The sequence below is a fragment of the Taudactylus pleione genome, unplaced genomic scaffold (assembly GCF_031769625.1).
Source record: "Taudactylus pleione unplaced genomic scaffold, aTauple2 ptg000609l, whole genome shotgun sequence".
Classification (NCBI taxonomy): domain Eukaryota; kingdom Metazoa; phylum Chordata; class Amphibia; order Anura; family Myobatrachidae; genus Taudactylus; species Taudactylus pleione.
The window spans coordinates 14,750,652-14,778,266 of record NW_028285011.1 but is presented as its reverse complement, the minus strand read 5'-3'; the positions used below and the strand labels follow the sequence as shown (position 1 = coordinate 14,778,266).

The 27,615-nt window shown below is 46.0% G+C and overlaps 1 protein-coding gene across 3 annotated transcripts in view; it reads right to left on the bottom strand.

Annotated features, from left to right (window-relative positions):
* GK (glycerol kinase) overlaps positions 1-27,615 on the bottom strand; it is a 95,102-nt gene that overhangs the window by 51,583 nt on the left and 15,904 nt on the right. For all 3 annotated transcript variants that reach the window (XM_088454190.1, XM_088454189.1, XM_088454191.1), the window contains exon 2: positions 1,313-1,386. In XM_088454190.1, the coding sequence (XP_088310316.1) occupies positions 1,313-1,386 (74 nt within the window). The remainder of the gene's footprint in view (positions 1-1,312; positions 1,387-27,615) is intronic.

Below are 27,615 nucleotides of genomic sequence, written 5' to 3'. Positions count from 1 at the left end.
ATCCATCTAATCGGATGATATAATGGGTATTTAAGGGGATCAAGGCTACGGGATGATATTGGTATACTTTGAAATAGTAAAACACAATAATATGTAGTCGTTGCTGTATTTCCAGAATGCAGTACATTTATTAATGTAGTCATCATTCCACAGATCTCAGTATGAAAATATATGCAGAGCTATGCGATATATGAAATGTACATGAGATTACGTTCACCTCTCTGCATTGAAAAGTTTATTGAAAACACATGAAAATTTGCAAGTGCTAGTAACGCACATTTATCTCACTACTTATACAGTCATTCATTGTAAACATACTTTTATGTGCTTCTAATGCTGCACCATAGGACCAGCTATATGCAACTGCTGTTATTTGGTCAAGCATTAGCTTTTTTTTTTTTTACGTATTTTCACAAGTTTAATTTAATAAATATGCGCCTTAATGCTCTGAGAGTCAAGTTTATGAATTTAGTGATCCTGTGTGCATGAGTAATGGTTATATGGAAAGAATTCTGGGAGTGTATAAGTGACATACGCCTTCAGCATTCTCCCTTTGTAACATGTGATCAAAGCCCCAGGATGTTCGCCCCTGCAGTGGTGTACGCTGGAGAAGAGCTTAGTGAAGTGATGTCGTCACCGGCAGTTTGCACAGACCGCTTTCACATCAGGGTATAGCAGAGTAATGCAGCATATCCATTAGGCAATTAAATGAGCGATTGAATGATTACGACATCGTAATCATTCAATCGCTCATTAATCATGCATTAATCGTGCGCTATAATGTTAGAAATGACCAGCGATGCGCGCTCCCGCGGGTCGTTTCTGACATCAATCATCGCTTGCACATGCTGGTCAATCTGCCAATAACAACAGATTGGGCATGTTCGGGGATGAGGGAGGGTGCCTGCACTGAATGACACATCGTTCAGTGTAGGCACTGCACTACACTATCTGCTAGTGGATACGCACCTTAAGATGTGTAGAGCAGAACAGTACTCTGACCTCTTCTACACCAAACACCAGCATAGTAGCAGATGTTGGCAAAGGCAAATTGGGAAAGCAGCTAGACAAAGTCCTAACTCTGTGGTGCAATTTGTAAAAAGAAAAAAAAAAACGTCTCTGTCCCCAGAATGAGCACAGGTGAGGGGGGATAAGGTGTTGTCCAAAATATGTGCATGGATGGCTTGTTGTTCAGGCATGTGTGCTCGCCGAATATCCAGCACATATTCCAATAGTCCATGAGTGAGTAATAGGTTACTAACTTGCTACAGAAAACAATGTTATAACTGGACAGCAGATGAGTACCACATACCCTTCTTTTGGAAACTTCTGTTTAATTTCAACTTGATGGTGACTAAGTAGTTCAGCTGTTTTTGCATTGAAGACCTGTGGAAGATACAAGAAATTACTCTTCAGTTTTTCGGAACATAATGAAAGACATTTATGAAAACAGGCAAAACAAATAAAAAGTGTTAGCTCCCATAGTGACCAATCAGAGCCTGTCATTTGTCATTCAACTTAGGAAAAAAACAAACAGTAAACACTTGGTTGGGTGCTACAGGTTATTTGCATCTTTTTGTCTACACCAGTGTCCTTGAATACAATTATAAACCAGCCAAATAAAATGTTGAATTTGTTAATTAGGTCTGCACTAGTTATTTTCAACTAAAAGTATAATTTTTTTTTGTTTGTACTAAAATCCATCTTATTAACAAAATAGTACTATTACTGCTAATACAAGTCACGTTTCCTCATTGATAAATATTTCAGAAGATAAGTTTAAGTGAATGGCTACAAAGAATAAAAAGTAACACCCACATAAGGCCTCCTACCCACTGATGGTCGCTCAGCACTTGGGGTCAGAGGCAGGAGGAGGGAACGCAGTGCTATATACTGCACATGTGCTTTCCCTCATCCTCAGAGGGATCCAACTGTAAAGGTAAGCACTTTTATAGGCCAATTAACTTCTCTGATGGCTTAGATGTGCCGTAGCGCAATGGAAGATTGCGGCCCTCAACATGAATCATAGAGGTGCGCAGGAAAACTTGCAATGTCAGGCTACCATTGCTGGCTGATATGTGCACAGCCAAGAATCGCTATGCACAGTAATAGCATTTAACTAAATTGACCCCTTGACTAGATTAGCCAGTGTGTGGTGGCATGTTTGGAGGTGTATTGGCCTTGTGAGGTGTGTGTTGGTGATGTAGTATCTGAGGGCTTTTAGCGGTTTGAGGGCATGCGGGTACATTGTGAAGCCATTGGAAAGTCTGAGTGGCATGTTGTAGAATCTGGGTTGAGAGATAGGGGTTTGCTGAGGAAGCGTTTTGGGGCTGGTTTATCGGTCTTTGATATTAACAGTAATTGGCAGCATTGTGAAGGGGTTGGAAGGCCGTACACATATCCATTGAAATAAGTCAGGTTTCCTATCAATGCTTTAAACCACTTACAGTATATAGAATTAAGAACATCATCAAAAAGTGAAGCTTACTACAGCACTATATGGCATTTTGAAAACATGCGCAAACCCCTTGAACTTTGGAGCTACCCTACACCCATATGTTGGCTCTTACGCAGCTGGAGTCCCATGTGAAACAGAATAACATCTGCTAATGCCATATAAGGGGGCGTTAATGAGTATTTAAAGGTGGAGATTTCTGTATTTTTTGGTTTTGCATTAAATGTTTCTTAAACTATTGAAGCAGAGAATAGGAGAATAAAAGCCAGGCTGGCATTTATGGACATTGTACACAATCCACGATAAAGTCTTCGAATGAGAGGAAAAGTCCTGCAAGCAGGGCAGACAACACTGGTGATTGATGGGGAGAGGACTCCTGGTTAATACTGACATAACTAAAAAGAGTAAATAGTCCTTAGACTCTTCTGAGATGGAAAATCACACTCACTGTAGATGAATTGAAGTAATTAATGTGTTGTGTTTGCTTATAGCTGGATGGGACTCTGTATTGGGCTTAGACAATGTGGATCTCTCTGAAGGTCTGGTTGGCTGGCATGCCAGATTTGTAGTTCCACAGCAACGGAGGTGCCCTAGGTTACCACATACCAGCATACTTCATTATGCTTTACAATTGGGAACAAAAGCTATAAAAAAAAAAAAAAAAAGCCTGGGTAATAACAAAAAGAGTGATAACATAGCCCAGCTCACATGCTTACTACAAGCCTCCCACCTGTTTCAATTTAGACAGGGCAGGCCCAATCCTGCTGTCCCATGCTAGCTGGTATGTAGGCAGGCATTTAGGAGGTACTAAATGATGGCCCTATCAATGCATGTGTACCAGTAACAGGTACACATGGCATGGAAGGAGTGTTCTAAAGGAGGGGAAAGGGGGATGATAACACCCAAATGAGCAATGACCATGAACCCATTGTAAAGCTTCTTCATTAAAAAATATTGTTGATATATATGCACATGCCCACTAATGTCCTAAAAATCCATGCTTGCCACATTGGTAAAATAGACCTATAGCCTACCCAGAAACATCCATCACAATGCAGTCTATCATCTCACTAGGAACCATTGCTTCATGCTTCAGTGTTTTCACTTGTTCCTAGGGGGTTAATAGCATACTTGCCGACTTTTAATTTCTACTCTTCGGTAGGAGCATGGAGACAAAATGCAGACAACCACTATGGGTATGGGTATGGGTCTGGGCACTTTCCATCAAAAGGCCCCACACCCTGGTTTCTGTAGAGGGGAGATGCCCAAAAGGTAAGATTGCTACTCGTTATGAAATGGGCTCCTAGGAAAGAACCCATGATCCTTCTCTGAATTTAATTTTTTGTAGCTCTTTACCCCTCACTCCCATTTCTCTAGTCAATTCAGAGCAAATGGGAAAAACATGGCGAGTTAGAATGCCTGGAATATTGGAGAGGCATAATTAGTCACCTGTTTATGATACAAACAACAAAGTACTTTTCCACATTATCCCAAACAGTGGTCTACGAATTGAGACCAAATATTTATGTGCAAACACAATATTTTAAAAAATTGAGTATCATATTATTACATTTGCATGGATGTGACATTCCTAAGGTGGGGGGGGGGGGGGGGGTGAGCAGCTTATTAAGCATAGTAGACACGAAAAGAAAAAAAAAACCACTAAAATAGAATGTTGGATTAGCCAAAAAGTCCAGACAAGATCTACAGGAACCAAAGATAATATATTTTCTGGAACATTAGTTCACAAAAAAAAAAAAATAATAATTGTATCGTAAAACTACAATAAAAAAAACAAAAAACAAATTTAAAACATGTCCAATTATGCACACTGATACCCGAACTACAAATCAGTACCAAATAATTTGGATACTCGACATTCTACTGTAGTAGAAATAATGAGACATATGGTAAGAACTTACCTTTGTTATTTATCTTTCTTTGTGGTCCATAGGGTCCACAGGGAGACCTTGGGGTATAGGCTGGGGAACCAAATCACCACGCAGTTAAAGCTTTCAGCTCCCAGGATGCACTGGGTCCACTCTCCCTATAACCCCGCCTCCGAGCCAGAGGCACCTCAGTTTGTAAGTAGTCAAAGGCCAGAGGAGGAAAGAGACAGAGAACAAAAAAGACTGGAACACTCAAGAACCAGTGTCACAGAAAAGGAGATGGGAAACCGGTGACCAGTAACATAGCCCATATGAAGCCAGGTGCATCAGGGCGGGTGCCCTGTGGACCCTATAAACCTCGAAGGAAGAGATATATCAAAAGGTAAGTACTTAGCATATATCTCCCATTTTCTTCTTCAGGGTCCATAGGCTCCACAGGGAGACCTTGGGGATGTCCCAAAGCAGTCCTTTTAAGGGTGGGGACACTCCTGCGCTGAAAGGAGAATCTGGCGCCCAAAGGCGACTGAAAGGCCGGTACCATAAGTCCCTGAGTAAAAAATAAAAAAGGAATTCAGAAACTACCCTAGGAAGAAACACAGAGCGAGTGCAACTCACAGCCTTGTCTTGGTGAAATATCCAGAAGAGGGAGCCACAGGAAAGCGCCTCCATTCTGACACTCTCCAGGCAGACGTAGACGCCATAAAAAAAGATAGTCTAAGTAATAAACCACATAAGGTTTACCGAAATGAGTGGTTCAAATGGGGGCCCCTGGAGGGCCCGAAGAACTACTGCCAAACCCCAAGGAGCCCCTAGGGGGGGGGAAAGAAGGTAGAATCTAGAGAACACCCTTAAGGAAGGTCTGGATACCCGGGAGTAGAGCAATTCTACACTGGAACCATACAGACAGTGCCAAGACCTGCACTTTCAGGGAAGCCAGGCGGAAGGCTAGACCCAAACCAGCTAGAAGGAATGCCAGGACTCTGGAAATCCTAAACACCTGAGGATCGTAGCTACTGGTACAATACCATTAGAAATATATATGCCACCCTCTGTGGCAAATCCCAGCAGAAGCTGGCTTACGCGCTCTAAGCATCCTGATGATGACAGAGCCAGAGAATCCTTTGGACCCTAGTAGGATGCAGTCAAAGACAGACGATCCAGGTCCAGGGAAAGGCAAGGACTCCAAGACAACAGGTCTGGACGCTGATGCAGCAGGAAATGGAGTGTCGATGGAGAGACTCCGAAAAACTAAGTACCAGTTTCGTCCGGTTTAAGCTGGAGCCACCAGCAGGACAGTACCTCAGTCTTGATTGAACTTCCGAAAAACTCTAGGAGTAGTGAGACCAGAGGGAACAGGTATGCAAATTGGAAGGTCCACTTCACTGACAATGCATCTTCGAAGGTTGCTACGGTATCTCTAGATCTGGACCCGTACCCCGAAGTTTGTGATTGTGTCGGGAGACCATGATGGCCACCTCTGGGAGGCACCATCTGCTCACTAGGAGTTGAAACACCTCTTGGTGAAGAGACCAGTCCCCGGAATGCACGTCGTGACGCTTCCCAATGGAGAACTCCCGGAATGAACACTGCAGAGATGGCCGGGAGGTGACCCCCGGCCCATGTAAGAATGTGTGATACTTCTGTCATTGCTGCCCAACTTCGAGTGCCTCCTTGATGTAAGCCACTGTTGTGGCTTACATCAAGACAGAAAGGTGTGTAGGAGATCTGCGATGCACCACAGAGATAAAATGGCCACCAGAGAACTCAGAGGAAGCGTGGCCCAAGGAGGAAGCAGCTCAGCAAAGTCAGACCAACTGGAAAGATAAGCTGAGCTGAGGGGAGGAGCTGCTACAACAGGGAAGGCTGTCTCACCTGGCTGACTATTAACCCCCGGGACCCGGCTTCCCGCTCAGATATTGTCCCTGGTGGTCTAATGGAAGCGCAGGGTATGGGGGCCTGCGTCCACCTCAGCACCTCCAGTCTGTCCCCTGATACTGGAGGCAAAGACTGGTCATACGCTGGTCACCCCAAGCGGTGACCCGCCTTACCTTGTCCCCGTAGATCCGGCCGCAGTCAGGGAAGTCCACGGGGCCCGGCTAGCAAGGACCCCGTAGTCCCGCCGAGATCCCTAGATCAGTACTGGCATTGTGGCGCTGGCGGGATGACGGAGTGGCAGCACAGACATCCAATGGACAGTCTGTTGCTACGCATTCTAGAGATAGTGTAAAGCTACCATAAATCATAAAAATAAAATGAAATAAAATAGCTTTAGGGGCTGCTAAGCAGCGCCTCTGCGATAACAGTGACCCGACTCCGGCTGAACACCTACTCAATCTGAGGTGCCTCTGGCTCGGGGGCGGGGTTATAGAGAGAGTGAACCCAGTGCATCCTGGGAGCTGAAAGCTTTAACTGCGTGATGCCCAGATTTGGTTCCTCAGCCAAGGTCTCCCTGTGGAGATGGACCCTGAAGAAGAAATACAGTTATAATAATGATCCATAATGACATGCACCATAATAAGTAAAGGCTATTAAATTAGCAATTATTTTGTAAGGGCACCAATATTAAAGTAGTGTTCATTCTAGCACCCTACACTTGTCACAACCCGTGCAGTTCCTCTTTCCTGTCTGGGGTGTCGCTCTCCGTTGCATTAGCTGAATGTGCTAGAGGCACCAGAGCAAACTGCTGAGATACAGACCAGAGTGTGCTAGAAGCACCAGAGCAGAGAGCGACACCCCAAGCAGGAAAGTGGAACTACATGGGGTGTGACCGGTGCACGGTGCTAGAATGAACACTATTAAAGTAGCGGAAATATTTAGGCCTTATGAGAACAAATATATTAATTTTCACCCAACTATCATAGTTTACAAAGGATTATGCATCATAGATGTCACTTTTCAATGACAGGCACATAGAATGGCTTAATTATTTTCATTATAACCAAATTACATGGAAAATTATATGAAAATATCACAAATACAGAAAGGGCTAAGCAAAATGTATTAACTACCCCCAGTGCTTTTCAGCAGAACATTACTTAAGCTGGGAATACACTGCCAAATAAAAGGCCTCAGACAAACAGACATTTTATCTGGCAGCCTGACACCCTGCAGATAACGCGGACATACACTGAGATGTCTCACAGTGTATTGGCCACGATATCTGCTCTCCGCCCCCGGGGAGAAGACATTTAACTGTTCCTGCCCTGGAAAGGAACAGGGGAAATGTCTGTCTGTTGGCAGAGACTGGGCATACACTGCACGATGCGGCCGACTTTTTACTTACAGAATATTGCATCGAACGGGCATGCTGGACGATCCGGCATGCCCAACTGATCGATATTCAACCCTCGGTCGCCCGCATACACACTACAGTTATTGGGGCGATCCGCAGATATCGGGCGGATCGCCCCGATAATTGTATAGTGTATGCCCAGCATTACTAATACTGCAGTTTAATTTAGTCCACCTGGCATTTCAGGTTTGTGAGACAGATAAACATAAGCAGACACAGACTGTAATTTTAGGCACCTTGCCATGCAGCATATCAGCGTAGCACCTGAAATGATGCCATTACTGTGCTATTATTACAGTAGACTTCCTTAATATTTAACAGGCCTGTCTATTTCTCCAGAAGTGGACAAGGACAATAAGTGCATCTAAATATTGGCCAGGAGCCCAGACTGCAAACTACAGGAGAAATGGGATGTAGAAAAAGAGCAGATAAATGTTCAGTCAGATAAGACTATGGTCATATTCCAAGAGGGGATCTTTTAATAGTATATAGCAATCAGCAAATGTGTGGCTATATTTCACATAAAACAGAGCTTTGTGGCAGAATTAACCATTTTGTACAATATCATCAGGGGTACCATCATATCTACCCCTTGGCCAGGATGGCACTCGCAGGGGCGTCAGCCAAGTGTGGGCGCCGTCCGGTGGTGCCACCTGCAGCAAGGGGTTAGACTCAGGACGGGACTGCCAGGACTTGAGTCCCGGGCCCTCCCCTGGCTCCTACCCGGTGGAGATGTCCAGTGCTGGGCAGCCACTGGAGCTTGCTGGCAGCTGCCTGGTACAATGAATAAAGGTTTTTTTTTGAGACAAGGTGCGCGTAACATCATAATGCCACGCGCCACATTACTGTGCTGTCAGTCTGAGGAGTTGGCCACAGCCAGAAGATACAAGAGATGGTAAGTAAATGTAGGCTGCGGGGACTGGATGCGGTGGGCCAGGGGCTGGAGCTGTCGAGACAGGGGCCCTGGCTGGGTAGACAAAAGAGAGACATGCGTGGGAAGACAGATGGGGGGTTGGCTAGGAAGACAAAAAGGGGGGGGGGGGAAGGGAAAGAGAAGAGATAGAGTGTGTGTGTTGGCTAAAGAGACAGAAAGGGGTTGCTATTGGAGAGACAAAGGCGGTGCTGGCTACAAAGACAGAAAGGGAGCTGGAGAGGCACGGTGGGGCTGGAGCTGCAGGAACATGAGGCTGAAGAGACCTGGGGGGGATTCGATTGGCTAGAGATTGTTCTCAACTGGCAGGATTACTGGCTATTAGTAGTGGGATACTCTTAAAATACTGCTATAGCAATAAAACAGTTACCATTTAAATGTTTTCACTAACTGTTACCCATTCAAGTAAACTTTACGATTCTAATTACCATGTTGATTATTAGCATTTATGGCTATAGCAGGACTCAGCATTGGGAATGCACAGACCAGCAGCCCAAAGAGTAACACAGCAGGTCTCGGCACAGCACTGTGGGGCCTGTGAAGTAAACTTCATACTGGGTACATCTCAGATAGCAAGTAGAAAATCAGATTTAACTCCCAGTTACCAATTGGGAGCAACCTGTCTTTCTGTCTGAAGGTTTCTACAAGTTATAAGATCTCTGCAGAGTATTGTCTCTAACCTGACCACAGATAGTAGTCGATTCACAGTAGGCAAACCCCGATCTATATACAGCCATGGACATGTTTTTAGAATTACACAATTATTGGTCTTCACAAATTTTGTGACTTCAGTGTTTTTCGACCTTTCGGTCAGATGTTACTATGGTATACTGAAGTAAATTACAAGAAAGTGTCAAAGGGCTCTATTTACTACAATCCGCATTGGGAATGCAGACTGTAGTGTGATATTACCGACTGAATTTGCATTGCGAATTCAGGCAATATCACAGGGATTTACCCCCCCAGCGCTAAGCCCCGCCCCCCGTGATCGCGGACCCCCCCTCCCTTAATTGTACTTACCCGCATGATCCAGGCTCCGGTGATGTCCTCCATGACTCCGGTCAACTGACATCCCATACTGCACTGGGACCCGGTCACCTTATGACCGGGCCGCAGTGCAGTATGGGAGACCAGCTGACCGGAAGGAGGACATCACCGGAGCCCCAAACTTCGGTCCCTGGACTCAGGTAAGTTATTTATTTTACTATTTTTTTTTTTGCAGTGATCAGCGTGTGGTCTTTTTAGACCACACAGCTGATCACTGGGGCCGGCTCCAGGCTCTGCACGTTAGAGTGGAGCAGGAGTCCGGTAACCGGGGGAGACCCTCCAGGTGGCATTATTATCACAGGGCCTCCCCACGTATTTTTTTCACAATTTAATTTTAGTAACTTGCACACAGATCACATTTTCCAATACCATGATGAAAAATGCAATCTGATTACTAAAAATAAGTGATCCTCAGGGGTTGGAGTGGAATTTTACGAATTCTACTCCAATTGCCTTGTAGTAACTTTAGGTGAAACTAAAATAAAGTGAAAAGGGTGTGAAAACACCCTTTTTCACTTTATTTTAGTAAAAATAATGATAATAGAGCCCAAAGGCTTTTATTGACAATTATGCAAAGAGTCAGTATTTGCAGTGTTGACCCTTCTTTTTCAAGACCTCTGCAATTCACCCTGGCATGCTGTCAATCAACTTCTGGGCCACATACTGACTGATGGCCGCCCATTCTTGCCTAATCAATACTTGGAGTTTGTCAGAATTTGTGGATTTTTGTTTGTCCAGCTGCCTCTTGAGGATTGACCACAAGTTCTCAATGGGATTAAGGTCTAGGGACATTTCCTGGCCATGGACCCAAAATTTAAATGTTTTGTTCCCCGAGCCACTTAGTTATCACTTTTGCCTTATGGTAAGGTGCTCCATCATGCTGGAAAAGGCATTGTTCATTACCAAATTGTTCTTGGATGGTTGGGAGAAGTTGCTCTTGGAGGATGTTTTGGTACCATTCTTTAATTATTGCTGTGTTCTTTGGCAAAATTGTGAGTGATCGCACTCCCTTGGCTGAGAAGCAACCCCACACAATAATGGTCTCAGGATGCTTTACTGTTGACAGCTGTTGATTGCCAGCATGCCAGGGCGAATTGCAGAGGTCTTGAAAAAGAAGGGTCAGCACTGCAAATTTTGACTCTTTGCATAAACTTAATGCAATTGTCAATAAAAGCCTTTGACACATGAAATAGGGATGTGCCCCTGAATTTTGGATGTGTATCTCCTTCAAGGTTTTGGATCTGGATTTGGTTTGCAAACCACCCTCAAGTGTTTTGGTTTTGGATTATTTTAAATAAAAAAAATAGATAAAAAGTTTAACAGCTAAAATCATGTAATTTATGCAATCGCAAAAAGATCAGAACCACGACCCGGATTTACCCGGATCGCCTCAGAAGATTAGAACTGCGACTCGGATTTACCCAGATTCACGATATTCGTGTGGATTCGGATTTCTGGAGAACCGCACCGCACATCTCTATTATGAAATGCTTGTAATTTTACTTCAGTATACCATAGTAACATCTGACAAAAAGGTCTAAAAACACTGAAGCATCAAACTTTGTGAAAACCAATACTTGTATCATTATTAAAACTTTTGGCCATGGCGGTACAATACAAAAAAAAAAAAAAAGTTGGGTCCATGCTTGCGGTTTCATGGAAATTAATGTTAGGGGCGAATTTAGACCAGGGTAGGAGATCCACTAAATTATTCTGATTAATGGAGAAATAAAATATTTCTTACCATTATCTCCCCCCACTGCCCACAATGGCAACTAACTTGTAGTTCTAGATAAATGACCGTTAGATGCAATTGCCTTAGGCAACTTTTCCGCTTTCTCTCTCTCTCTCTCTCTCTCCCCAAGACTTAATACATCTTCCCTTAAGGCTTTCGCCATCTCTCCTAGAACAATGAAACTACTTATATAAAGTTAGGTAATCCCATACGTGGCATGGTATTTTTGCCTTTTCATTTGACTACGCATCAAAAATATCCATTTTTGCTGCAATCCCAACATCAAACCAAGGTAATTTTAGGCTAAAAAACTCCATTTGAAATTCAGTACATGCCTTAAGATGGCCCCCAAGGTCAATTTGTTTTAGTCAGCACTAATTTTACAAGTATGGATGTCCAGCATGTGCACCAAATGAACAGATAACATTATAATTAACATTTACTATATAGAGATAGCAAATTCCGTTGTGCTTTACATTTGGGGAAAAAAAACAGTATTAAAAATAATTATAAAAGAAGCCTGAGGGGCCTATTCATAACAAAAAAAAAAAAAATCAATTGAGGTAGTTTGCATGAAGTTCTACCTAATTACAGAAGGAATTCATCATTCCTCCTCTCTATAAGGATCTATTGCGAAAAGCTGTCATTTTTTGCGATGACAGCTTTTCAAGAAATAGATACTTTTCCTTATCAACTGTAACTTACCGCAGCTGTAATCAGTGCTGTGCATGTGCCGTTGCGTTCACAAAATCGGTGCATGTGCAGCACTCCCTACAGCTGCGGCAACTATGTGTGTCCACCAACCCCTCTCCCCCTACCCTGTCCCCCACCTACCTGTCCGCTGCAGCCGTGGACCCCGACCTCCTGTCTGAAGAGTAGAAAACAGTAAAGTTACAAAAAAAATAAAAAAAATAATTTATATATATAAAAAAAAAAAAAAAAAAAAAACTTGTCTGTATTCTGCCGGGAGAACAACAGTCAGAGCAGCAGCCAAAGTCGGAGGAGGGAGGAGGGAGTGACGGAGGGAGCCGGTGGTGGACCTGCCCAGCTGAAAGCAGGTAAGTATCACCTACTATATGCCACCTGAGATTGGCATATACACCATCAAAATCCAAAAATACATAATTTTCGGAATTTGATGAACAGCCTAATATCTACATCTCCGTACTAATGTATAGGGAGTGTGGAAATTAACGCAGGCGGACTTAACTAGGAGATATCAGTGATATCTCCTGCGTTAAGGGTGTTAATGAATACTAAAATAATGGTAATTAAGGAAAATGTCCTTAAAACCGTTATTTTAGTGTTGATGAATAGGACCATGAGTAATAACAGACAAAGAGGTAGGAAGGTCCTGCTCGCGAGCTTATAATACCCCTTTTCCACCTAAATTCCGGGTCTGACCCGGAGTTGGAACAAAGTTCCTATCCGGATCAGACCCGGAATTTTGCCGGCGCCGACTTGGGACATTCCAGAGTCGGCGCCGCTCACACCGGAGTCGGGTCTGCATAGACCCGGCTTTTCTGGAGTGAAAGTGGAGCTTGGAGATGACGTCATCTCCAAGCGCCACTGAAGCCGGACTAATCGGCCGGCTAGCAGCGCACTCTAGGTCATCGTGACCCAGAGTGCGCTGTTCTCACAGCAGTACTAGTTACCTGGGTTGGATTGCCGGGTCACTCGACCCCGCAATCCAACCCTCTCCCCTTTTACACCAGGGAGCTGCCCGAGTTAACCCTTCAAAAACCCAGGTTTTAGCTCCGGTGTAAAAGGGGTATTAGATATAGGATGGGAGCTAATCAGTGTGGTCAGCCAATTATTGCTCCTGCACACAGATTGCAGTCAGTAGCCAAATCAGTTTGTTGTGCTAAGAATGGTTAGAGAAAAAATAAAGGGGGGGAGGCGGAGTGCCCGTACTGCTACATAATTAAAATTTACTAATTGGATAGTTTTAGGAAGACCTTGTCCTGCTTTCCCATGCTTGATGATGATGAGGACTACCACTTGGTTCCTAGTACCGTATGGCGAACAAAAGAGAGCCAACAAAAAGGCACTGATGACAATGTCTACAAGCATTTGGCTTTGAGTTAAACACCATACACTATATGATAACAATACAATTACCTCCTATGAATAGAAATACACTTTTTGGATTACATAAACATTTTGTACAAACACACAGGATTTTATAGAACTTGGCATTTCTACTGACTGGATGCAACTTCTGAAGGACATGATAATTTAATGTGTATTCCTCATTTATTCTGTTAATTGCATGCTAACATCTACAAGTGCCTCCTCCCATGGCCTCAAATGACATGCAATATATCTTCACTCACTGACAAGATGCCTGACGTAACATGTTGAATAATTACACCATTATGCAAATACCAAACTCAAATTAAGAAGGCCATTCAGATATATTAAAGTGCTAGTGCAAAACTACCATTAAGATACAAACAGAAAATATATTTTTTTTAAATCTGTCGAAATTATTTCCATTTCTTTTCTATTAAAATGATTATAAATATTTGCTTAATCTCCTCATATTTAGTAATTGTATTTTTGTTTTTATAAACTGCAAATATCCAGTTACAGCAGGTTGTTACTACTGTAAATAACAAAGGCTGGGTACACACGTAAAGATTTTCTGTCCAACCATCCAACTAGTTGATTGGTTGGAATGAAAATCTGGTAAGGTATGGGAGTAACTGATGATCAGCAATTTGCTCCTAAATGCCAGGAAACAGATGAAAATGGTCGGTCAGACAAGTTTGTTAAATGTTTGATCTAAACCAGTGGTTCTCAAACTCGGTCCTCAGGACCCCACACAGGTCACATTTTGTAGGTCTCCTAGCAGGGGTACAGGTGTAGTCATTACTCACTGACACATTTTAAAAGATCCCCAGGTGGAGCTAATTATTTCATTTGATTCTGTGAGGAGACCTGGAAAACATTCACTGTTGGGGGTCCTGAGGACCGAGTTTGAGAACCTGTGATCTAAACAAGTTGTTCAAACAACAGTTTGGGAGCAAATTGCTGATTGTCATTTGCTTTCATTCCTTACCAGATTTTCATTCCAACCAATCAACTAGCTGGCTGGTTGGACAGAAAATCTTTACGTGTGTAGCCAGCATAATTCCCCAACTCCAGTTCTCAGGGATCCCTAACATTGCATGTATTACAGATCTTCTCAGTATCACTATTGGAATAAATAGCACCACCTGCGGATCTTTTATAATGTGTCAGCCAGTAATGAATACATCTGTGCACCAACTAGGAGATCTGTAAGACGGGATCAGTATGAATGACCGCCGGACCTTTGTCAGACACCAGTGAAGATCCCAATGGGTAAATAGTAGGGGTGAGCGGGTTCGGATTTCTGAAATCCGAACCCCCCCCGAGCCGAGTCAGGCTCGACTTTTCCCGCCTGACTCGGATCTGAAATCGAGGCAAAACGTCATCATCCCGCCTTCCGAGTCTCGCGGGTTTTGGATCCTATATAAGGTACCTGCGTCGGCGCCATTTTCTCACTCGGCTGTGGACAGTGAAGAGGGAGGGTGGGAGTTAGGGCTGGCTGGGCTGTGTAGTGTAGTGTAGTGTAGTGCTGCTGTTGTCCACTACTTCAAAGTCCATAGGGGCTGGCTGTGTTGTGCTGTGCTGCTGTTGTTAATAGGGGCTGTGTCCACTACTTCAAAGTCCATAGGGGCTGGCTGGACTGTGTTGTGCAGTCAGTTCTCCATAGGGGCTGTGTCCACTCCAAAGTCCTGTGCAGTGTCCCAGTCCTAAAGGGGTGCTGTAGTGTTGGCCAGGGGGTGCTCTGTCCATCAGGGGTGCTCCCCCCAAGTGCTAAAAAAATAATATTTTTTGTGTGTTTGTGAATTGTGTGCGCAGTAGCCGCACGTGCATCAACAAAGTAGTGCCAAGCGTGCGCCTGTGTCATAAGTAAAGGGCCGGCTGGCTTGACCGTTAAAGGGTGCTGTAACCCCCAAAGTACACTCCAGTCCAAACCAAAAAAAAAATATTTTCTGTGTTTGTGAATTGTGTGCGTAGTAGCCGCACGTGCATCAACAAAGTAGTGCCAAGCGTGCGCCTGTGTCATAAGTAAAGGGCCGGCTGGCTTGACCGTTAAAGGGTGCTGTAACCCCCAAAGTACACTCCAGTCCAAACCAAAAAAAAAATATTTTCTGTGTTTGTGAATTGTGTGCACTGTGGCTGCACGTGCATCAACAAAGGAGCAGCGCCAAGCGTGCGCCTGTGTCCCATAAGTAAAGAGCCGGCTGGCTCATTTCTTAAAGGGTGGTGTAACCCACAAAGTGCACTACTCTCCAGCAAAAATAAAAAATTATTTTCTGTGTTTGTGTGCGCTTTAGCCGCACGTATATATCAATATAACATAAATGGAGGACCAAACTTTCTCCGATAAAAATAAAATAGGGAAAGATCAAGAACCACTTCCTCCTAGTGCGGTTGCTGCTGCTGGGAGTTGTTCATCATCCCAGAGAGGAAGTAGGAACATCACTACTTTTACTAAACAATTGACCCTCCAACAGTCCCTAGCGATGAGGATGAAGTACGACAGCAGTCATCCTGAAGCAAAACGTATAACTGAGGCCTTGACTGCTATGTTGGTGTTAGACGTGCGTCCGGTATCCGCCATTAGTGCAGTGGGATTTAGACAATTGATGGAGGTAGTGTGTCCCCGGTTCCAAATCCCGTCTAGATTCCACCTGCATCCTCAAAGCAGCAGCGACAAGCGTGCGTCTGTCTGTTAAAGGGTGGTGACACCCTCAAAGTGTGCTACACAAACAATAAAAATATTGTTCTTTTTTTTTCTGTCTTTGTGAAATGTGTGGGCTGTAGCCGCACTTGCATCCTCAAAGCAGCAGCGACAAGCATGCGCCTGTCTGTTAAAGGGTGGTGACATCCTCAAAGTGTGCTACACAAACAATAAAAATATTGTTCTTTTTTTTTCTGTCTTTGTGAATTGTGTGGGCTGTAGCCGCACTTGCATCCTCAAAGCAGCAGCGACAAGCATGCGCCTGTCTGTTAAAGGGTGGTGACACCCTCAAAGTGTGCTACACAAACAATAAAAATATTGTTCTTTTTTTTTCTGTCTTTGTGAATTGTGTGGGCTGTAGCCGCACTTGCATCCTCAAAGCAGCAGCGACAAGCGTGCGTCTGTCTGTTAAAGGATTACATCGGTGACAGCATCCAAGTAGGCATGTCAGACAGTCCGTACCTGTACTGGCAGGAAAAAGAAGCAATTTGGAGGTCCCTGTACAAACTGGCTCTATTTTACCTGAGTTGCCCCCCCTCCAGTGTGTACTCCGAAAGAGTGTTTAGTGCAGCCGGGAACCTTGTCAGCGAAAGGCGTAGGAGGTTGCTGCCACAAAATGTGGAGAAGATGATGTTCATAAAATGAATTATCAACTCTTCCAGGGAGACCAGCCTCCAGAACGTACAGAGGGACCTGTGGTTCCAGCGGGGACGAATTAATACTCTGTGAGGATGAGGATGTACACACTGAAGAGGGTGAGGAATCGGTGGATGAGGAGGATGAGGATGACATCTTGCCTCCGTAGAGCCAGTTTGTGCAGGGACACATTAATTGCCAGCTTGTTTTGTGGGGGCCCAAACGAACCAATCATTTCAGCCACAGTCATGTGGCAGACCCTGGCGCTGAAATGATTGGTTTGTTAAAGTGTGCATGTCCTGTTTATACAACATAAGGGTGGGTGGGAGGGCCCAAGGACAATTCCATCTTGCACCTCTTTTTTTTCTTTGCATTATGTACAGTTTGGGGCCTAGTTTTTCAAACTGCCATCCTGTCTGCCACTGCAGTTTCACGCCTAGATGGGTCACGTGTTTGTGCCGCCCACTCGTGTCGCTTAGCATAGTCATCCAGCTACCTCGGTGCAACCTTTTGGACATAAAAACACTATTGTGAGGTGTGAGGTGTTCAGAATAGACTGGAAATGAGTGGAAATTAAGGTTATTGAGGTTAATAATAGCATAGGAGCAGAAAAACCTACAAATTCTGTGATTTTAGCTGTTTTTATGCTTTTTTAAAAAAAAATACAGATCCAAAACACAAAACCCAGAACCCAAAACACGGAAGGGTGGTTTTGGCAAAACCAATCCAGATCCAAAACACGAAGAAAGATCCAGATCCAAAACACGAAAAGTGGCCGGTGCACACCCCTAGTAAATAGACTAACTATACCTAACCCTCTCCCCCCCTAAACCTAACCCTCCCTTAGGGGTGCCTAACCCTAGCCTCCCCCCTACTGCCTAAACCTAACCCTCCCGGTGGGGGGTGCCTAACCCTAACCCCCTTTTCCCCTAGCCTAACCCTCCCGTGGGGGTGCCTAACCCTAAATCCCCCCCGGGAGCCCCTAACCTAACCCTTCCCACCCGGCTTACCTTTGTTTGGTATGTCGGGCCTCAGGATTTCGACGCCTATCATTAGTCCCCTTTCGGGATTGCAAAGTCGGGAAGCCGGCGGTCGGCATTTCAACCGTCGGCTTCCTGACTGCATACCCTGTAAAACTTGCACTGTAATGGTGCGTACACACTTAGCAATCTAAAAGGACGGATTTGCACGATAACGATATCGTTACCTTTCAAATCGTTCTTTTAAACTTACCTTCGACCAGCGATGCACGGCCATATATGGACGATAGCGATATCGTCCATCGGTCGTGCATGCCGGTCAACTTTGCTCGATTTTGAGTAAGTTACTATTGGGACCCACGATCGACGATCACTATAGTCAGCGGTAAGTTGGGGGTGTGCTGGATGATCGATATTGATCATCAAGTATACCAGGGAGGATGCATAATGATCTGCCAGCGATATCGTATTGTTGGCAGATCGCTACGTGTGTACGCACCATTAAGCTGGCCACAGACTACACCAACTTACATCCAACTAGTGGAAGGGTTGGAATGAAAATCTGGTAAGGTATGAAAGCAAATGACAATCAGCAATTTGCTCCCAAATGCCGGAAAATGGACAGAACTGTTGTTTGTACAAACTGTTTAGATGAAACATTTAACAAACTTGTCTGACTACCATTTTCATCTGTTTCCTGGCATTTAGGAGCAAATACTGATCATTTACTCCCAATGGTTACTCGATTTTCATTCCAACCAATCAACTAGTTGGATGGTTGGATGAAAGTTTGTCTAGTGTGTGGCCAGCCTTAGGGGTCCTTGAGGACTGGAGTTTGGAATCACTGGTCTATGGTCAAAATCATGGGTTTTTACAGTTAACGATGAGAGGTAGGGAAAGGTTTCCTGAATAGTATAAAAATAAGCGATATGGTAAGAACTTACCCTTGTTATCTCTATTTCTATGAAGTCCATAGGGTTCCACAGGATACCTTGGGGTACAGGCGATGGCGGCAGTCATCGGGCAGCACAGAGTTAAATTTTCAGCCTCCCAGGATGCACTGGGGTCCCTCTCCTATATCCCGCCCCCTAGCCAAGGCAATCAGTTTCGTAACAAGCCATAGGCTGGAGGAGGAGAACAAAGAGAAAAGTCAGTCTGGAGCACACAAGAATCACATTCTCACCAGAAGGAGACGGAAAAACTGATCACCAGATCAAAGCCCATCTGCAGTACAGGTGCAACAGGGCGGGAGCAGGACAAAACAGAGTCCGATTTCCGTAATGAACTGGTACGGTCAACATAAATCCTTAGAGCCCGTACCACATCCAAGGAGGCCTCATCAGCAGAGGGGTCTGGGGAATTAAAGGCCGGTACTATGATTTCCTAATTGATGTGGAAACTATATACCACCTTAGGTAGGAACCTAGGGCGAGTGCGAAGCACTGCCCTGTCCCTATGGAAAATCAGGAAGGGAGGGCAACATGAGAGCGCCCCCAAATCTGACACCCTTCTGGCCGAAGCAATGGCCATAAGAAACACTGGGCCTGATTCAGACCCGGACGCTATTTGCGGCCGCTTGCTGGCTAAAAGGGGCCGACTATTTAAATCATGTGCTCGCACTGCGTCGCGTAAAGCCGCCCACTAAGTAATAGCGAGCGGCCGCACTATGTGCTTGCACCTGTATAAAGACGCCCCATTGACACTCGCAACACACGTCATCTCCGGCAGTTGTAGGATTAATCGGGAACATCGAGAGCCATCGGAGCTGCTTGCAGCACTTGTGGTAGCCTTTTCCCACCACAACATTGCGAGCAGTTCAGGCCAAAATACCACTCAATCACGTGTCTAATGACGCTACTTTGCTAATTATGCACACCCATTAAATGCCATTCCGACGGTGAGGCATGCCTGCGTTCGCACATCCACACCCCCGTTTACAAGCACCTTCCCCTGTTACCACCCACAAACGGCACTGTCACTCAAAATAGCGGCCCAACTGCGGGCTACGGGCGAGCACTTTCTCACTGCAATGACTGGTTCGCGCACGCGCATTGCGACTCATACACAGATTGCGCAAAATCGCTCAATGCCAGCGAGCGCAGCATAGCGTCCGTGTCTGAATCAGGCCCACAGTCTTAGCTGTAAGCCATTTTAAATCCACTGAGACCAGTGGTTCAAATGGCAGTCCTTGGAGAGCCCTCAGGACCACAGCCAAATCCCAAGGAGCCACAGGTGGAACAAAGGGAGGCTGAATACGAAGTACACCTTGCATATAGGTGCGGACATCAGGAAGTGTAGCAATCCTACGCTGAAACCATACAGACAGGGCAGAAACCTGCACCTTCAGGGAAGCAAGGCGAAGACCTTGATCTAAGCCCACCTGTAGGAAAGCCAAAATCCTGGATATCCTAAAAACCTGAGGATCAAAGCCTCTAGGGTGACACCATTCAAAGAAAGTATGCCAAACCCGGTGGTAAATTCTTGCAGAAGCAGGCTTCCGAGCATGGTGTTACTACAGAGCTGGAAAAACCCCTGGACCTCAAGAGGGCAGTCTCAACAGCCACACTGTCAAAGACAGACGACCCAGATCCGGGTGATGGCGAGGACCTTGAAACAAAAGGTCCTGACGTAGAGGCAATAGCATCGGAGTGTCTACATATAGACTCCCAAGATCTGAGTACCAGTGCCGTCTGGGCCACGCTGGAGCTATCAGCAGGAGTGTGCCGCCTTCTTGCTTGAATTTGCGAATCACTCGAGGAAGAATGGAGAACGGAGGGAAGAGGTACGTAAACTGGAAGGTCCACCTGACCGACAGGGTGTCCACTAGAAGTGCCTCTGCATCTCTTGTTCTTGACCCGTACACAGGCAGCTTGTTGTTGTGTCGGGAGGCCATGAGGTCCATCTCTGGAAGGTCCCACTTGTTCACCATAACTGAAACACCTCCTGGTGAAGAGACCATTCTCCTGGATGCACGTCTTGACAGCTGAGAAAGTCTGCTTCCCAGTTGAGGACTCCTGGTATGAACACTGCCGAGATGGCAGGGAGATTGCCTTCCGCCCATGCTAGAATGCGAGTTCCTCCTTGGCGGTTTATGTAAGCCACCGTGGTGGTGTTGTATGACTGCACCTGCACAGGTTTTCCGTGGAGGACATGTCTTGCCTGTTGGAGAGCCTTGAATACTGCTTGAAGTTTCAAGATGTTTATTGGAAGCGCAGATTCTGCTGGCGTCCACCTTCCCTAGAAGAAGTGTGGACCCTTCAATGCTCCCCAACCTCGGAGACTGGCATCCGTCGTCAGAAGGACCCAGTCCGCAATCCAAAAAGGGGTGCCCCCTATTCAGGTGAGTAGTCTGCAGCCACCAGGCCAGAGACAGACGTACCATCGGTGAAAGCACCATTATCTGTGTCTTTATCCAGTGGGGCAACCCATTCCATCTGGAGAGGATCAACTTCTGCAGAGGTCTGGAGTGAAACTGGGCATACTCCACCATGTCGAACATCGACACCGTGGATCCCAGTAACCTCATCGCCGAGGGAATAGACACCCGGCGACTTTGCAGGCAACTGCGTACTTTTGCCTGTAATGCAGAGATCTTTTCCTCCATCACAAAGATCCTCTAATGTTGGGAGTCCAACAGGGCTCCTAGATGAAGCATCCTCTGTGAGGGAACCAGGGAGGACTTCTTCCAGTTTATCAGCCAGCCGTGAGCCAGCAAAACAGAGACTGTCAGTTGCAGATGGCGCTGAATGATCTCTGGAGACCATGCCAACAACAGGAGGTCATCCAGATAGGGCAGAAAGTGGATCCACAGGTGGGCTGCCATAACTGCCATGACTTTGGTAAACACTCGAGGTGCTGTGGCCAGACCAGAGGGCAGTGCCTGAAATTGGAAGTGTTGGTCGACTACTGCAAGCCCGAGGAAACTCTGGTGTGCTGTGACAATGGGGATATGCAGGTAGACATCCTGAATATCTAGCGACACCATAAAATCCCCAGACTCCATCGCCAAAATGATGGAATGCAGGGTCTCCATCCTGAACTGAGGAACCCTCAAGAACTTGTTGAGTGATTTGAGGTTGAGGATAGGCCTGTAAGCCCCCTTGGGTTTCTGTACCAGAAAGAGATTGGAGTAATACCCAGATACCCTCTGGGACAACAGAACCGGCACTAACTCCAGCCTGGAGCACAGAGTGGATCACCGTCCGGAATTCCAGAGCCTTGTCTTGATCTGACTGAAGGCCCGTGGTGAAAAAACGGCTGGGAGGCCTCCGCCGGAAGGAGAGGGCGTACCCCTGAGATACCACTTCTCTTATCCAAGTGTCCACGGTTGTGAGACAACAGCACTGGAGTAGCCGGACCCACTTTGGGGTCCCCCAAGGGGAAGCCCGTCCCATCAGGCTGTAGGCTTATCGTCCGACTTGGGATTAGGACGTCTTGTACTCCAAGCCTGCTTCTTTGGCTTGACAGATTTCTTGGCCCCTGCCTGCCCAGGAAAGGCCTGCACTTTGGACTTACCCTGGGCCCTAATGAGCCGAAAGGACGAAGTACCAGAGCCCGATGGGACTGGAGCCGATAGCAGACACACAGACTTAGCTGCTGCCAGAGTGGCCACAATTTTGTTACCTTTTACCTGGGTTTTTCCACGCCTCCTCTAAATGATCCACTAACTGACCAGATAGAGGAAATACAGTGGCATCACCTTTAATATCCTTAAAGAATGCATATTGGATCCCACGGGGGCATCGTCATCTTCAATAACCAAGGCCGCACGGACTGCCCGTATAAGGCCTTGTATATAGACTTTAGACTTAGACTCCGCCTCCTTAGTACAGGGGAGCTCCTGGTCTGAAAAGTCAAAAATCTCCCCGTCATCAGACGTCATGTCATCCTCCTCATACTGAGCCGTCTGAGACACTAAAGGGCGCTTAGTAAGCCGCAATGATGACTCCCACTACAAAACGTCCGTCAGGTGCTGTACCATATTGGACAGTGAATTCACTCACGCAGGCTCCTGCGAGACCTGGAGGGGCGAAAGTGGGAGACACTGGGGTACCATCAGCTGCTTGGGGAACCCTTGCATGGGTGATGACACTACAGACTGCTGTGATAACCTCATTTGGGGAAACGCAGGGGGCGTCGCCAGCTGGCCCACAAGGGTTGTAAGTGCCTTAGCAAAACAAGCCCAGGGCGGTTCCTGTACAGGCACAGTGACAGAAATCGGGCGTGATATAAGATAACATGCCCTACATAAACCCTCAGTGTTTCCATCACCCTCCGCTAACGGTACATTACATGTGGTACACTTTAGCTGAAGAGGAAAATCACGTTCACACCCAGACATGATGAGTGTAACGAAGCTGCATGCGACTCCCCTCACAGACATATATTTTTACTGTGAGGCAATGAACACCCTGCAATACTGCACTGTATGGGCTTTTAGCAGAAAAAGAACAGGGATAGTAAGATGGCTGACAGCAGAAGTGAAAGTACAGGCAGATAGCGCTAGCATTAAGTCACATACAAGGCAGAAATAAATTCCTGCACTACCAGCACTATGATCAACTACTCAGACACAGAGCCTGGTAGGAAACAGTGCTGCATACTCTGACCTTATTAGGAGGAGAGGTATGCAGGGGGACCTGGACCACCATGCCACCTGTATCAGCGTCTAGCAGCGTTTGATACTTCCATGAGAAAATGGCCGCCGAGGAGTAGAGAGGTGGGCCCGGTGAGGAGCGCTGACAGCTCGCCAAACCGCAGTGGAGAGGCACCGTGCAGCGGGGAAGGCGCCGGCTGTGAACAGGAAAGGTGCGCTACCCTAGCATGCATTTAATCCCAGGGACCCTGGAGCTTTCCGCTCTGTTGCAGCCCGCTGTCCCTGGCGCTCGTGGAAGCGCAGATTAATACCTGGCTCCACTCGAAGCCAGTCCCCAGGTAGCCCCCTGCCTGGGGACTCAGGACTGTGCTCTCCAGCAGGTACCCTCCGCATGACCCGCCGCTTACCTGCCCCCTTGGATCCGGCCACAGTCTGGGTGGTCCGGGGTCACCGCTAGCCGTGACCCCAGAACCCCACCAGCTGCCTTTGTAAAAATCTTCAGGGGCTGTAACAGCCCCACTCCTGGCCGGTCATCCACAAAACTGATTGCCTTGGCTAGGGGGCAGGGTATAGGAGAGGGACTCCAGTGCATCCTGGGAGGCTGAAAATTTAACTTTGGGGTGCCCGATGACTGCTGCCATCACCTATACCCCAAGGTATCCGGTGGATACCCTTATGGACCCTGAAGTAGAAACAATAGTTCTACAATCTATATGTTATGTAGAACATTGCTCAGTAGAAACCTCTTGTTCAATCAATACGATGCTGTGACCTGTGTGAATATTTAGGGGTCTATTTACTAAGCCTTGGATGGAGATAAAGTGAACGGAGATAAGGTACCAGCCAATCAGCTTCTAACTGCAATGTCACAGGCTGTTTGAAAAAAATTACAGTTAGGAAATGATTGGCTGGTACCTTATCTCCGTTCACTTTATCTCCATCCAAGGCTTAGGAAGTAGACCCCCTCTAAGCCTCTGATGCTCTGCAATTTTAAGGGCTAGATTTAAAATGGCTATCGTAATGCACGCAAAGCAAGTTTTGAATACATTACTAGTGCCCTTTTAAATCCAGCCCTTAAAGCTGCTATGAATCGTCAACTTTGAAAAACCTGTGTGTGTTGGGAAAACCCCACCAATCATGCACCTTTCATTGTGGGAACATTTTAAGAACCAAACAAAAACTGCATCACACTGTATATAGAAACATGATATGAAAGACAAAACCTATGAGTAACGGCAACCTGCTGACTGATTTACAGTAGAGTCAGTGTCCTCATATTAACTGAATGCATCTCTGGGGCACTATAACATTATAACATTTGTTGGCACATGGGCACTAGCACACTACATTCACAATGACACACCTTCTAGTTATAACAGGACAGTAATGCTTACCGCTGCATTACAGGACACACAAATGACATGCGATAGCATAGGCAAACGCAGGTGGTGTTTCCGGTTGCCTGGAAACCCCCCTCCCCAGCCTACACCATGACCACAATAGAAATAGTAATATAGAATTTTACTAGTGCTGCATGTGCTTCTCAGTATCACAAATTAAATAATTAACACCAACCTGTGGATCTTTTAACATACATCTGTGCACCAACTAGGAGATCTGGAAAACATGCACTGTTAGGGGTGCACTGCTATAGACCATCAATATGGTTAATTATTAATACCATATAATAATACACTATCCAGTGCATAACGAGGCCAATATGTACATATATGCCCAGGGTAGTGCTGGGTTCTTCTGCTGCTCCCCCAGACTCCCGGATTTGCTCCAATGCTCTGGAATGGAGCCCACATCTGAAATTAAAACATTCAGCTCATATATAATGGCTTACTGTGATCACTGGTCCTGTGTATGCTGGAATTATCATGACACGCTATACACTATGTATGACACATATTAAAGCTGGTTAAGTGCTAATTATGCCCTCTTCATGGACTGGGCACACTCGCTGTAAAGTCAAGCATTTGGAAACCCCCCTCTAGAAATCCTGCGTTTGCCACTGGATAGCAGTGCTCTATGGTCATGTGCCACAATTACAGGCATGGTTACAAGTGTAGCAGAGTCTTTAGGGCCCATCTCCCAATGTACTGATTATGGTGACGTATGTACTGATTTGTGTTAGGCTAGGATTTTTTTTTTTTTTTTTTATAGAAATGGTTTTATGAGTGACAAAATTTGTGGGTCCCAGTGACCCACCACTTTAAAAAAAAATGGGGTCCTACCTGACCATTTCTAGGTCCCATCATAATTTATGCTTTAGAGCTCCCCATATGCCACCACACATCCCCACATGCCCCTAAAATGCAGATCTGATAACCCCAACAGCATCAGATATCCCCACAAGCCCCTTAAATGCATGTTTTAATGCCTCCATGATCTTTCAAGTAATATGACTTGTCTGTTCACAAAGCCCATAGTGAATAAGTAGGCTTACCATATCATCCCTTTAAACTGGGACATTCATGGATTACACGGGTTCTGTGGCTCATTAAAACCAGGTGAAATCCAGGCATGAAGTCACAGAACCTTTGTAATTAATTCAGGTGTCCCGTTTTAAAGTGATAGTTAGCCTATGAATAACACTATAGGTAATAGGCATATTTATCAAAGGATAAATGCCCGGTCTCTACACATTATGCCGCACATTAATGCCCTTTAGTCCCCCTATGCATTGCCCCCAGTAGTAGTCCCATTATGCAGTGCCCCCAGGAGGTTCCCATATGCCTCTCAGACCACCTATGCAGTGCAGTGAAGGTATCTGCCCCACAAATAGGTGTGAGTGACCTGGGCATTAGGCCAGGTCACTAAAGGGCAAATAGGTGGGTCAACTGCTAGGGACCCACCTATTTGCCCTTTAGTGACCTGGGCCTAATAACCAGGTCACACAGCTATTTGGGGGGGCAGATACCTTCAATTGGGCCTAATGCCCCCTATGTTGCCCGGGCCTTGTGCCCACCTATATACCCACAGGCCTATTGCCTGAATTTATCCCACGGGCCTAGTGCCAGACAACCCTGGTGGTCTAGGGAGGAGTAAAATACCGGTGGCCCAAGGCCGCCTACCAATATGGTGGAAGAGGCTGCGGGTGGGGAGCTTAGTTAGCTCTTTTGCTTTCCACCCCTGCAGTCCTCTTCGGTCCTCAGCTTCAGTCTTCTGCCATTGGCCAGTCCTGGCTAGCGGTGCCGCCTCTTCCTTCTTGATCATGCCATCTTCTGGCCTCTTGCGCGGCTGCCGGAATTGTTGCCGCGCCACTCTTCTCTTGTCTTCGGGAGGTCTTCACTCCTCCCCTCCGCCGTTGGAATGAACGTTCCCGCTCAGCGGCGTCTATTCAAGACGTCGCAAGTGGGCAGGGCTATGATGCGGCGAGCCGCGATTGGCTCATCGTGTCTGCCTCCTATTGGCTGCTGGACCGCGAGACAAACGGCTCGCAGCCAGTGTCAAACAACCGCCGCCGCTACTTGGCTTCCGGGCAGTGAGCTCCGCTCAGCTCGCGCCCGGAGCCAAGCTTCTCCCGCCGACACTTTAACGCCGCCACTGGTGGAAGGGACCAGGCGGTCCCTTCACCAGGTACCCGCTGCAGTGGCTTACCCGGCGCTAGGAACAAACACACTGTCCCAGCACCGGGCACAGATGCGACACTTGATTCCAGCACAGCTTTCCACAGCAGCAGCCAATGAGAGTCTATCTGACTCTCATTGGCTGCTCTAACAGACAGCGTTGTGGGGTAAAATACGCGCTATAGCGCATATTTGCGAACACTGGGCTTGGGGAGGGGGGGGGGCAGCAATTTCTGACAAAGGTGTTGGGCTTTCCTTGACTGCCAAGATGGCACCAAGGTGGCATCTTTCTCTCCACCTATAGATACCTAGAATATATCCATTGGTGGACTGAAATTCCATTCTTATTGTCAAACCAAGTAGGTATTATGCCAACATCACATAAGCGGCTGACATTTTGACACTTCCAACCTTTACTATGATAAAAATCACATAGAATTCATCACTGGGGCACAACTATGAATTTGTTTATTGCAAAACAAGAGCTCAAATGTGTTTCAACACTATTTTATGACATTTTAAACTCTAATCAAGGTGGTAATTAGCTATAACCTTGGTGCCTGTAAATGAAACAGACATACAAAACCTTATCTCACTGTCAAAGTTCACCTGTGCAATCAGAGAGAAAGAAAAAAAAGACCTAAATCGCTATGTACTGTTAGGTAGTACTGAGTTACTAAGGTATAATGAACTACTCAGTTG